The sequence below is a fragment of the Carlito syrichta genome, unplaced genomic scaffold (genome assembly GCF_000164805.1).
Source record: "Carlito syrichta isolate Samal-C Ts95f unplaced genomic scaffold, Tarsius_syrichta-2.0.1 Scaffold301824, whole genome shotgun sequence".
Classification (NCBI taxonomy): Eukaryota; Metazoa; Chordata; class Mammalia; order Primates; family Tarsiidae; genus Carlito; species Carlito syrichta.
The window spans coordinates 9111-23007 of record NW_007245920.1 but is presented as its reverse complement, the minus strand read 5'-3'; the positions used below and the strand labels follow the sequence as shown (position 1 = coordinate 23007).

The 13897-nt window shown below is 39.3% G+C and overlaps 1 protein-coding gene across 1 annotated transcript in view; it reads left to right on the top strand.

Annotated features, from left to right (window-relative positions):
* The window catches only part of LOC103257636 (exportin-5), a gene marked incomplete at its 3' end in the record, with an annotated part of 26847 nt that overhangs the window by 5140 nt on the left and 7810 nt on the right, over positions 1 to 13897 (top strand). The window contains exons 6-12 of the mRNA XM_008055329.2: positions 4247 to 4273; positions 4675 to 4860; positions 5881 to 5957; positions 8433 to 8532; positions 9615 to 9698; positions 10572 to 10697; positions 11649 to 11739. Of these exons, the coding sequence (XP_008053520.1) occupies positions 4247 to 4273; positions 4675 to 4860; positions 5881 to 5957; positions 8433 to 8532; positions 9615 to 9698; positions 10572 to 10697; positions 11649 to 11739 (691 nt within the window). The remainder of the gene's footprint in view (positions 1 to 4246; positions 4274 to 4674; positions 4861 to 5880; positions 5958 to 8432; positions 8533 to 9614; positions 9699 to 10571; positions 10698 to 11648; positions 11740 to 13897) is intronic.

Below are 13897 nucleotides of genomic sequence, written 5' to 3'. Positions count from 1 at the left end.
TCCCGGCCACTGCAACCTCGACCTGCTGGGCTCCGGCAATCCTTCTGCCTCAGCCTTCCAAGTAGCTGGAACTACAGGCGCACGCTACCATACCCACCTAATTTTTTTGATTCATTGTGGAGATGAGGTCTCACCAAGCTACCCAGATGGGTCTCGAACCCACGGGCTCAGGCAATCCACTCACCTCAGCCTTCCAAGGCACGGAATTACAGGCCGAGCCATTGAGCCTGGCTAAGTTTACTAGTCTTTACTACATAATTCCTGATGTTTTATTCTTAATGAGGAGATTTTTCTTCCTCCGAAAACGATGCACCAGATACTATTTTTTCAACCATTTTCAATTGTAGCAAGTGCCTTTCAGAAGAAGGCCGTTTGAAGGTTAATCTGTTATAATCATTCTAAACAGCATTGGGGGGTATGATTTTGCCCCTCAGGGAGCATTGGTGATACCTGGAAACATTTTAGTTGTCACAACTGGGGGGTTGCTAATGGCATGTGGTGGATAGAGGCCAGGGATGAGATTAAACATCCTGTAATGCACAGGACAGCCCCCCCACAACAAAGAGAATTATTCAACCCAAAATGTCAGTAGTACTGAGGTTGGAAAACCTTGATCTAGAGTTTTATAAATACTTATTTCACAAAATAGAGTGAATTAAATTGGTTGTTTTTCTTTTTAATCCCTCTGGGTGTTACATTGGGTCTAATTTTTTTTTTTTTTTTTTGAGTAGAGTCTCACTCTGTCACCCAGACTGGAGTGCAGTGGCCACTCCCGGGCCACCGCAGCCTCGACTGCTGGGCTCCAGCGATCTTTCCGCCTCAGCTTTCCAAGTAGCTGGAATTACAGGCATGCACTACCACACCTGGCTGATTTTTTGATTTATTGTAGAGATGAGGTCTCGCTGCCCAGGCGGGTCTCGAACCCGTGGGCTCAGGCAATCCACTCACCTCAGCCTCCCAAAGGCGCGGGATTACAGGCTGAGCCACTGAGCCCGACTGGGTCTAATTTTACGGAAGCACTAGATACTAATACCGACTGAGGAAAAGGTGCTATGAGGTTTTAGGGAGAGGAGGAATTCACAGTGAGTGCCTAATAATATATCCTATATACAGTTGTCACTTGGTATCCTCAGGGAACCAGTTCCAGGCACTTCCCCACCCCTCACCAAAATCCCCTGGTACGCTGGTCCCTTATATAAAATGGCATAGTATTTGCATGTAATCTTATATTCCCATAGACTTTAAACGATCCCTAGATTATGTATAATGCCTAATGTAATGTATACTATGTAAATTGGTATTACACTATATTTTTAAAATTTGTATTTATTGTATCTTTTATCTTTGATTTGAAGTTGGTTGAATTCACAGATAGAATAGGTAGGGCTGAATGCACTTGTTTATACTTTATATGTTATTTAATCCTCAAAACAGCCCCAAAGTCAGAAGGTATTGTTTCCAAAGGTTTAGGGAATAATTATTGAAGATCCTTTTTTCTAATAAATGATTCTGGTGGAATTCATAACCCATTCTTTTTACTATATAGTAATGGATTTCTCTAGAATATCTCCCTAAGATTCTTCAAAAGCAAACATCAAGAAAATATCTGCATTTAAAAACCTGTGTGTGTTGAGAGTTGGGGGCAGTATTCTTTTTGTTTTTCACTAGGAAGATTAACTTAGGAGAAGGGGAACAATTGTCATGTGGAGAGGACCTGCCTAGGAGAGAATCTTTTTTTTAAACATGGATCGACTTAGGTGAATAGAAGATCAGATGTGTTTTATCCCTAAGTCGAGTTATTAGACTAAGACACAGAACAATTTTTTCTGAAACTGATATATTTATTTTTTGTCTTTTTGTGTCAGCGTTTCACTCTGTGGCCCAGGCTGGAGTGCCGTGGCACGCTGTTCACCACCACCGCAGCCTCGACCTACTGGGCTCAGGCAATCCTTCCACCTCAGCCTTCCAAGTAGCTAGAACTACAGACATGTGACACCACAACCAGCTAATTTTTTTTTATTGTAGAGACAATAAAATAGTTCTTGGCATGTTGCCCAGACTGGTCTGGAACCTGTGGGCCCAGGCAATCCTCTTGCCTCCGCCTCCCAAAGTGCTGGGATTACAGGCGTGAGCCACCATGCCCGGTGAAACTGATATATTTCATAATCTAAGAAACAGCAGTAGGGTAGTAGTAGTGGCTTTCAGTAAATAAATTTTTTTTTTCCGAGTTGGAGTCTTACTCAGCCGCCCAGACTGGAGTGCAGTGGCCGCAGCCTCGACCTCCTGGGCTCCAGAGATCCTTTCGCCTCAGCCTTCCAAGTAGCTGGAACTACAGGTGCACGCTACCACACCTGGCTAATTTTTTTGATTTATTGTAGAGATGAGGTCTCGCCAAGTTGCCCAGGCGGGTCTCGAACCCGTAGGCTCAGGCAATTCACTCACCTCGGCCTCCCAAAACGAGGGATTACAGACTGAGCCACTGAGCCCAGCCAGTAAATACATTTTATTAGGAAAAAATCCTTTGATTTGAAAGGTTAGCATTTGACAGAAGAGAGATATTTCAGCTCTGCAGGATGATATCATCTCTGATTATCTAGATAAGTTTAGAAATTGCTAGCTGGTCATGGGAGGTGGAGGTGAGAGGATTGTCTGAGCTCATGGGTTTGAGACCAGCCTGGGCAACTTGACGAGACCTTGTCTCTACAATAAATCAAAAAATTAGCCAGGCATGGTGGTGCATAACTGTAGTTCCAGCTACTTGGAAGGATGAGGTGGGAGGATCACCTGAGCCCAGCGGGTCAAGACTACAGTGGCTTGACTGGAGTGTGTCACTGCACTCCAACCTCGGCAACAGAGTGAAATTCCAACTCAAAAAAAAAAAAAAAAAGAAAGAAAGAAATTATGAACACTGATATTTGTAGAATATTAAAGGAACTTTTTTGGGAAAAGTTAGGATATGTAAAGCTACACTTTAGACAGTGTTAGTAATTGCATTTTAATGAATGGCCATATGTTTTAGAAGAAAAACACAATACTGTAACATTAAAAGTAATTTTCTGGGTAACCCCCTCGGGTCCCCTCCCACTATAGGAGCTTTTCTGTCCTCTCAATAAATCCTGCTTTCTCAAAAAAAAGTAATCTTCTGTTCACAACTATAATATTTTGTGAAATTCATTGGTTTTCAAATACTTTCAGATTATGAGTAGTTTTATATTCCCTGGAACCCTAGCCAATGGAGCATATGCCAGGGTAGAACTGGTAGGTGGTGGCTCTCACCCAGGGTAGATACATATTCACTGTGGTCTCCTTCCCTTAGCTGTGGCTTCAGTTCTCTCCACTGTTAAACCAGGCTACCACTTTCTGCCTAAGACCAGAGCATACTAAGAGCCAGCCTTTGTACCTTGAACTTCTCAGTTCCCTCCTAGTTCTTTTTACTTCCATTCCTTCACCTTCCCAATTGGGAAGTGGGTGGATTGAATGGTAAACAGAGATGGGATGTAAAAGCTTTCTCTCTTCTGGTGCCAGGTGGCCCAGAGGATTTGTTGGAGTGAAGGATAGAGGTTGGACTTGGCTGTTGTCACTTAGATCTCTTTTCTTTCTGGGGCAGCATCTGTGGATGCTGGTAAGACAGTTCTACTCATTTCTGCCCCCATCAACACCTCTGCTTGATAACTGATGGAATACTTGTTTTTGTTGTTTTAAAAAAAATCACTTGAAAGGTGAGAAAAGGAATTGTAAAACAAATCCTTTATGATCCCAATGGTGAAGCGCTTTCAGATACTTCAAGCAGTTGTTGTACCTACTTGTATTATTTCTCTTTTAACTGCCTTCAGGTGTTAATTTAAGAAAATATTGATTTTATATACTTGTAAGTTACAAATATCATTTAATATTTCGTGCGATTTGAAATATAAGGATGAAAATCAACCATATTTGTACATTTACTAAACAGTCATTATTTTTATGTATTTAACGTCTAATATTTTTGTATATATGGTTTTCTTACAGTTATGCCATGCATAGATGGTCATAAATTGTGTTCATTTAATTTTGTTTCTGGTTTTAACCTGTTCTTAGGTAATATCAGTTAAGTGTTCTTAGTAAAGTTGTATTTTTTTTTTTCCAAGTTTAAAAATTGCATCTGTAGTTAAGAACCATTCAGGGACCTTGATTATGGAAGTAGAAAGTTATTATGTAGCCTTTTGTTCTTTAAATAAATTGGATCCTTTTACTTCTTTTCTTTCAGAAGACAGATACTTCTCAGGAGTCAAAGGTAAGGGTTCTTTGTGGAGTTGGAGGGAAACTTTTTTGAGACTTTTAGGTGAAGGAATGCATGTACCTGGTGGAAGGAGGAAGCCTTGGTTGTTTTTTGAATGTGTATGATCTCTGAGGTATGGTGGAAGGAAAATAACATAATATTTGAGATTTCTTTAAAAAAATAAAATGACCACACATGCTGATATGGTCTTACTGATGGATGTGGAGAATGTCATTGTTTGAGAAGTGATTGTGTACCAGAAGAAAACCTTTGAGTTCCCTATCTGTGACTGTTAGATGAGTACATTTTTTAAAACTCTTTTTTTGGAATTAGAAAATAGAAGTTCACTTGTAACCACAGCTTTCTTATCTGTTAGTAAGGACTTCAGGGTCAAAAGTTAATTTCATTTCATGCAGGCTCAAGCAAACTGTCGAGTAGGAGTTGCAGCATTGAATACTCTAGCAGGCTACATCGACTGGGTGTCTATGAGTCACATTACTGCTGAAAATTGTAAACTTCTGGAGATACTGTGCCTGCTTCTGAATGAACAGGAACTTCAATTGGGAGCAGCTGAGTGTCTTCTCATTGCAGTCAGCAGAAAAGTAAGTTACCACTTCAAACTGACTTTTATCTTCAGTCTCTGATGTTGACTGTCTATGTGTTTTAATTGTATGTTGTGGCAGAAAGACATTTAAAGGTTTGGGGATTTTTCCCCCTAAGGCCAACTTACTGCCTGCTTCTAATCCCTTTGGACAGGAATTTGCCAATATTTCATTGTCAGAATATACAGAGGTTTGTCAGGATACTTGGTTCTTGAAAGAGCTGTGATTTTTTTTGGTACTTTACACTTAAAATATAAAAGTAATGTTAGGCCAGGCACGTCTATAATACCACTACTTTGGGAGACTGAGGTGAGAGAGTAATCTGAGTTTGAGACCAGAGTGGGTAATTTGGCAAGACCTCATCTCTATAATAAATCAAAAAATTAGCTGGGTGTGATGGCACGTGCTTGTAGTTCCGGCTACTTGGAAGGCTGAGGTGGAAGGATTGCCTGAGCCCAGGGGGTCGAGGCTGCGGTGGCCGTGGGCATGCCACTGCACTCTAGCCTGGGCGATGGAGCGCGACTCTGACTCAAAAAAAAGTAATGTTAAAGTTAAGGCCCATTTATTCTTTTCTTTTCTTTTTTTTCCCAGGCTGTTCTCGAACCTGTGGGCTCAGGCAATCCCCTTATCTCGGCCTCCCAAAGTGCTGGGTTTACAGACTTGAGCCACTGCGACAGGCTTTAAATCCCCTTTAATGTTATGTCAAGAAATCTTCGATGGTGACTATACTAACTTTTTATGTCTTGGCTAACAAATGAGACCTTGACTCTTTTCTCTGTAGGAATGTTACCTACAGATGTTATTTGCTGTTATATCAGCATTATTGCCCAACACATTTTAAAATGTAGACTTACCCAGATTTAGTTTTAAAGAGTCGGCTTTTTTCTAGCGTTCTAAGCCTTGGGTTATATGAGAAATTATGAAGTTAATAAATTTGATTATATAAACATAGAAGATGTTGGTACTTTTAAGCTTTTAATAATATAGTTTATGTGACTGTTTTTCTAAAATTGGGTCTAGGGCAAGTTGGAAGACCGGAAGCCCCTGATGGTCTTATTTGGAGATGTTGCCATGCATTATATACTCTCTGCTGCACAGTGAGTATCTTTACTTTTCAGTCTGTTGTCTGATTTGTCATTTTTCAATTTTACTGAGAGGTCCTAATTTACATATCTGAAGTTCCTATCTTAAATGCTAGCAGTCAAATGGCAATGTTTTTGGATAAGAAAATCCGGCAATCTTAGAAGAACTGTTTAGTCTTTTTAAAGACCTTATGCTGGAGATAAACTGTGGCTGTTGACTCAGCACCCACTCACCTTCACTGTCCTCCACAGATAACTCATTGCCTTGATTCTCTCTTCTGCTTCTGATAATCTATGGACCTTTAAAGTAGCATTGGTGTCTAGGCCTGAGAATTCTCTGACTGCTGTACTAGAGTCTATCCCAGGGCCTGCCTTGAGTGCAGAACTCCAGATACTCCCTGCTTTCCTCTTAAAAGCAGTCAATATCTGAAATGCTGAGGCCCTTGGAAGCAGCAGGAACAAACTAAGAGATGTGTGCATAAAACACATTCTACATACTGAAATACAGTCATGTGCTGCATAATGACATAATGTGTTCAGATTGGTGGTCCCATAATGGAGCCAAAAATTCTTATCTAGTGACATAATATCATAGCACAGTGCCATTACTCATCTGTTTTGGTCATGCTGATATAAACAAACCTGCACTGCCAGTAATATGAGTATAGCACATACAATTATGCATAATATATAATATTTGATAATAAACTGCTATATCACTGATTTATATATTTACTGTACTACTTTTTATCATTATTTTAGAGTATATTCCTTCTACTTATTTTTTTTTAAAGTTAACTATAAAACAGCCTCGCCTCAGACAGTTCCTTCAGAAGGTATTCCAGAAGAAGACATTGTCATAGGAGATAACCACTTCATGCATGTTATTACCTCTGAAGACCTCTCAGTAGAACAAGATATGGAGGTGGAAGGCAGTGCTTGATGATTCTGACTCTATGTTGGTCTATGCTAACGTGTGTGCCTTAGTATTTAACAAAAAAGTTTTAAAAGAAAAAAGAAAAGTTTTAAAAATGGAAAAGCTTACAGAAGAAGGATATAAAGAGAATATTTTTTGTACAGCTGTACAACGTATTTGTGCTTTAAGCTAAGTGTTATTACGAAGAATCAGAGTTTTAAAAAATTTAGATGTTTATAAAGTAAAAAAGTAAAAGCTAAGGTTAATTTATTATTGATAAAAGAATATTTATTTTTTAAAAATTACTGTAGCCTAAGTGTACAGGATATATAAAGTCCACAGCCTTCTCTAAAGCAGGTTAGAGGGGAAAAAAAGAAAAATTAAAAGAAAAAAGTCTGCAGTAGTGTACAGTGATGTGCTAGGCCTTTACATTCAGTCACTACTCACTGACTTATCCAGAGTGACTTCTAGCCCTGCAAGCCCTGTTCATGGGGAGTGCCCCAGACAGGTGTACCATTATTTTAATCTTTTATATCCTTCTTTTTCTGTACCTTTTTAATGTTTAGATACATACATACTTAGCATTGTGTTATAATTGCCCGCAGTATTTGGTACACTAACATGCTGTACAGGTTTGTGGCCTACAAGAAACAGGCTACACCATGTAGCCTAGGTGTGTAGTAGGCTGTACCATCTAGGTTTGTGTAAGTACACTATGATGTTCGCATTTTTCAGATTGTATCCCTATTGATAAGCGATGTATGCCTGTAATAACTTCTACTTATTTTCTTCCAATTGCTCTGGAAAATATTAAAGCATTTCTAATTTGTGTTTCTTACCAGGAAGTCAGATAGAACTATGTATTACAAATAGTTGAAGCTGTTGTAACACTCTCTTTTTGATATTATTCACTTTTGGTCCCAAGAAGAAATGAAAAGATGTGAGACACATATGTATTACTTAAAATCTCTTACAATTCATTCTCATACACATTTATCATGGCTTTCTTTCCTATGGAGACTGCAGCTGTTTTTAATGGATCCTGTTAATTAAGTGAATAACATGTATTTTGTGTAGTTACTGTTTCTATGTCCGATTCTTAGTTCTGTAGAGACCATGACATTTACACTGAGGTGTCCCATTTTCATTTATGCTTTGGGTACCATACCATACACTCCATTAGTAAAGATATGATTCAAACAGAGAAAGTCTGTTCCAGAGCCTGCACTGGAAACCATAATACCATACTGCCTGCCCTTCAACATTACTAGAGCGTAGGCCTTGTTTATCCCAAGGCCCATGCTTTTTATATTATACTCTGTGGCCTCCAGAAGACAACTAATATGACTGCTATTCACACTAGTTATTATTAACGTGAATAGTCCTATGTCATTTCAGGTCAGGTTTTGCCACCAAATAAGGTACAAAAATTTTTTTAATTTAGCAGAGCTGTTTGTATTCTACTGAATTATAGTCCTGAACTAAGTGACTTAGAGAAATGAGACACAAAGCCATGTTTTTATTACAGTCTTTTTTATTATATCAGTGGTATAAGGAATTCTCTCATCTTCCAGGACTGCTGATGGAGGTGGCTTGGTAGAAAAACACTATGTCTTCCTGAAGAGACTCTGTCAGGTGTTGTGTGCGCTGGGCAATCAGCTGTGTGCATTGCTGGTGAGCTGGCACTTGCTTTCTGGAGAGGTGCAGGGCCATTTGGGGAGAATATTTAGAAAGTTATAGTGTATATATAATACATGTTATTATATATATAATAATAAAAGAATTGCATCAATAGCAGACATCCACATCTTTTTCCATAAAGTCAGGTTACTGTTCTTAGGAATTTTGGTACTTGTAGAACATTGATCTACTGAGGGCATTACCCTTTATGTTCTTTTAGCCTGTGAAACATGGACTTGAATTAATAACCTATTTCCCAATCTAAAGGATATAATATTGGATCATAAATGAAAACTTTTCTTTTGACCTGGAAAAACCTGTTAATAGAGAAATATTTAATACTCAGTCTTACATATTGGAAGATAGGATATTGGAACAGATGTTATGCCTTTTTTGTGGTGACTTAAATGGTAAGAGAGCCGGGCTCGGTGGCTCAGCCTGTAATCCCGCGCCTTTGGGAGGCTGAGGTGAGTGGATTGCCTGAGCCCGCGGGTTCGAGACCCACCTGGGCAGCGAAGACCTCATCTCTACAATAAATAAAAAAATTAGCTGGGCGTGGTGGCGCATGCCTGTAATTCTGGCTACTTGGAAGGCTGACAGTGGAAGGATCGCCAGAGCCCAGCAGGTCGAGGCTGTGGTGGCCAGGAGCGGCCACTGCACTCCAGTCTGGGCGACAGAGTGAGACTCCAACTCAAAAAAAAAAAAAAATGGTAAGAGAGGATAGTGTCAGACATAATTTATATACTGTTGGGTAGTTATTTTAGTAGGTTGAATCACAGAGATATGAACAGGCTAGGTCTGAAGAACTAATAAGATTTTTTTTCTTTCTGCAATTTCCATTTTATTATTTGACCTCAGAAAGGGTTTTACTGATGACGAGGAGGCAAAGTAGCTTTCCTATATTTCAGCCCTTGAAATGATGCCTTTCTTTAGCCAAAAGAATGTTCAAAGTCCTTTCAAATAAACTTTTTTGAGGGTTTAACTTACCTGTTTTATTATTCCTCTGCTCTTTCTCTTCCCTTCCCCCAATCAACATCATTAATATAGTGGTCTTTTTCTCTATTTTTCTCCTGCAGGGCATAGATTCTGATGTAGAAACACCAGCAAACTTCGGAAAATACCTGGAATCTTTTCTTGCTTTCACAACCCACCCAAGTCAGGTAAACTTTATGCAGCTAATTTCTCAAAATTTTAGTTAGGTGAACCAATACCAAGTACTACAGCCTGAATTATTATTGAAGCTTATGTCTAAAATGACTCTTCAGGCCCTGGGGAATGACAATTGAGTCATTTCATTAAGAGACTGATATGATCTTCTTCCTGACTCAGCAATGTATTGTCTAGGTCAGCAGGTAATGTTCTGATTATACTCAGTCAGATGTGAGGTATGCCCCAGTGATTTGGTACTAAAGTTATAAGGATTTTTTTTTTTTTTTTTTTTTTGAGTCAGAGTCTCACTCTGTCATATTCACAGCCACTACAACCTCGACCTGCAGGGCTCAGGTGATCCTTTTGCCTCAGCCTTCCAAGTAGCTGGAACTACAGGCGTGTGCTAGCATGCCCAGCTAATTTTTTGATTTAGAGATGAGGTCTTGCCGAGTTGCCCAGGCTGGTCTTGAACTCCTGGGCTCAGGCAATCTTCTCACCTCCACCTCCCAAAGTGCTGGGATTACAGGCTAGGATATTTTAAAAACAAAAGTCTGATTAAATGTGTTATTATAAAATTAATTTTACCAAGTTCAAGATTTTCCTTCTAATATCACTCTGAGATTCCAGTTTTTTTCTGCTTTGGAGAGAAAGTGGTAAAATTCAACCCATAATCCAGTAATTACTCCTGACCCACAGCCCGTCTTATTAACATGTCGTCCATAGTGAGCAGTCATTACTGTTCCATGGCAATACAGTTTCACAGTTTCATACAGATTTATTTCTATGAAAAAATGTAACTGATAGTTGCTAAGTAATAATCTTGATTATATAAAACCCAAATCCTTAAACTGAGATTTTCCATTCTTTTTTTTTTTTCCCTTTAGTTTCTACGCTCTTCAACTCAGATTACTTGGGGAGCCCTCTTCAGGCATGAGATCCTATCCCGTGATCCTTTGCTGTTAGCAATGTTACCGAAATATCTTCGTGCTTCTATGACTAATTTGGTCAAGGTATATAATGGTAATCTAAACATGTGGAGTGGAGATGAATACACATAACAAGACCGATCAGCATCATTGGCAGTCCTTCATCACTAAGATTCCTTCATCTGACATATTATTCTCAGACCATACTGGTTATTATAACTGTTCTTCTATATTTTAGAGCACTTATATATCAAGTATTGGCCTGGGTGCTAGGGCAAGAGTAGTAACCCTACAATGTGATAACTGCTGTTCAGGGGGTAAAAGCAGAATGCTTTGGAAGTACATAGGAGGCTGGAGTCAGGAAGATTCTAAGAGGATATAACATCTAAGTATTGTTTCTGAAGGTCAAGTGAGAAGAAGACAAATGAGACGGGAATGAGAGTGGAAGTAAAGATCACTTAGTTCCTTAGTAGAGAGTTGCTTATGAATTCCCTGAACTCTGCTAGCAGCTCTTGCAATTGACAGATTCTTAATCTTGATTTGTAAAGTCAGAGAATGAAACCCCATTCAAGGGTCTCCTTACTTGCCCAAGGAATTCACCTAGCACATAGCACACACGCTGTGTTCTGATTATCTTCCATGGTATTCATACTTTTTTGAATGAAACATCTAAGTTCTACATGTTCTCTGTTCACCATTTGAGACAAGTAGTTCTCAATTCTTTTTTTCCTTACTGCATGCTGAATTATCACTTTGTCTTGGGACATCTTCATACTGATAGACCCTCAAACAATTCAAGAAATTAATTCTCCCTGAGGAGAGGGTATCAACTGAAAGTGTTCTCTTTTCTACCACTATCAGGAATATTGGAACTGTGGGCAAAGTGGTAGAACCAAAGCCATTGTTTATCATAAAATATCTCATGCAAATCCTTAATTCTTCTTTAATAAATCAAAAAGCGCTTGAGCTCCTAAAGCTTAAACACTTACAGTAGGTCTGTTTCATCTCCTACCCTGATTACCTTTCTCTTTCCAGATGGGTTTTCCTTCAAAAACAGATAACCCTAGCTGCGAATATTCTCGATTTGATTTTGATAGTGATGAGGACTTCAATGCTTTCTTCAACTGTAAGTGATGTTGACCTGAAATTTCACCCAGCAGTCTAAGAATGCCATCTGGTGTTATAAATCATGGTGTACGTTGTTTGAGGTTCTTATTAATGCTCCCCCAATTTGGGCTGGAAGTGGTAGCTTCACACCTGTGATCCTAGCACTTAGGGAGGCTGAGGCAGGAGGATCACATGAGCCCAGGAGTTCAATACCAACCTAGGTAGCACAGAGAGACCTCGTCTCTACAAAAAAATAAAAATTAGCCCGTCATAGTGGCACGAACCTGTAGTCCCAGCTACTCAGAAGGCTGAGGTGGAAGGATTGCCTGAACCCAGGAGGTTGAACCTGCAGTGAGCCGTGATCGTGTCACTGTACTGCAGCCTGAATGACAGTGACATCCAACAACAACAACAAAAAGATTTCCACATTTGGACAGCAGCTTGCTGAAGCTCTAGTTTCCCATTGCAGAAGGGTACTAGAATTGCCTTCCGACCATAGTGTTCCCTGGTCCACACCACAAGCCCATGGTCTTTGGACACTGATGTTTAGAGAGAGTAGCCATACTTAAGACACTTTTGAGTTTTGTTCTTACTTAGGATTAAATACCATCTTTGTTGTTCTTTCTTCCTAAAAAGAGTAGGGAAAAAAAATTTTATCCTAATATCCTAATTTTGTTATGGATTTTCTCTAGCCTGATTTCCTTTTTGTTTTTGTTTTTTGAGTTGGAGTCTCACTCTGTCACCCAGGCTGGAGTGCATGGCATGCTCACAGCCACCGCAACCTCGACCTACTGGGTTCAAGTGATCCTTCTGTTTCAGCCTTCCAAGTAGCTGGAACTACAGGCATACGCCACCATGCCTGGCTAATTTTTTCATTTATTGTAGAGATGAGGTTTTACCAAGTTGCCCAGGCTGGTCTCAAACCCATGAGGTTGGGCAATCCTCTCACCTCGGCTTCCCAAAGTGCTGGGATTATAGGCGTAAGACATCATGCCTGGCCTCCTTTTATTAAATAAAAAAAAAAAACAGCTTTACTGCTAACAAAACTCATTTACTATACAAAAATTCACTTACTTATAGTACATAATTCAGTAATTTTTGTATTTTTATAGAGTTGTGCAACCACTATCAATTTTAGAATATTTTCATGATCTCAAAACCCCGTACCCTTTGGAAGTCATCCCCAGTCCCCTCATCCCTCCTATCCCTGGACAACCAGTGATGTACTTCTGTCTCTACGTTTTGCCTATTCTGAACATTTCATATAAATAGAATCACAGTATATGGTCTTTTGTGACTGCCTTCTTTCATTTGCATGTTTTTAAGATTCAGCTGTATTGTAGCATATATCATTACTTCATTTCTTTTATTTTTTTTTTTTGAGTTAGAATCTCACTCTGTCACCCAGACTGGAGTGCAGTGGCATGCTCCCGGCCACCGCAGCCTCAACCTGCTGGGCTCCGGCGATCCTTCCGCCTCAGCCTTCCAGGTAGCTGGAATTAAAGGTGCGCATTACCTCCAGTCTGGGTGACAGAGTGAGACTCCAACTCAAAAAAAAACCCAAAAAACGGTTTTGACACAAAGGAGATACTGGTCCACCACCAGGGTGAGTAAGGGCCACCTAGAAGCTCAAATTTCACCTGCATTCAGTCTACTTATGTAGTTAATCCTTACTTGTACCCCACATCTCTATAACAAAATAAAATTTCTTAAAGAAAAATTGTTTTGAGCAGGGGAAAAAGTGTCTCAACAGGCATATTGCATCAAACGAAGGGTACTTCAAAGGTGACGAGTTTAAATATGTAAGAATTAACTTTTAAATAAGTAAATTCTGTGTTTTTGGGGGGGTCCTCTTTGTGGTATACATTTTGAAATAATGTAACACAAAAAAATTTATTCTAAAAATATTAAAAGACACACTTCCTACCTTGATGCACCAAATGCTGTACATGTGAAATAAAGCTGTCTAGTTTCAAATGGAATTAGAAAAGGACACTTGCTGGTTAACTGTTCACACCAGTCTGGCAGAGCCCCACTCGCTAACGCCAATGGTTCCTGCAAATGAACAAATAGCAATGTCTTAGTGTTATGAGGCAATTATTTAAAATGACAAAAAAGGAGTAAATTCTTAAATGTAATTAAGCAATGGATGCAAAGGACCATATGCCTCCAATTAC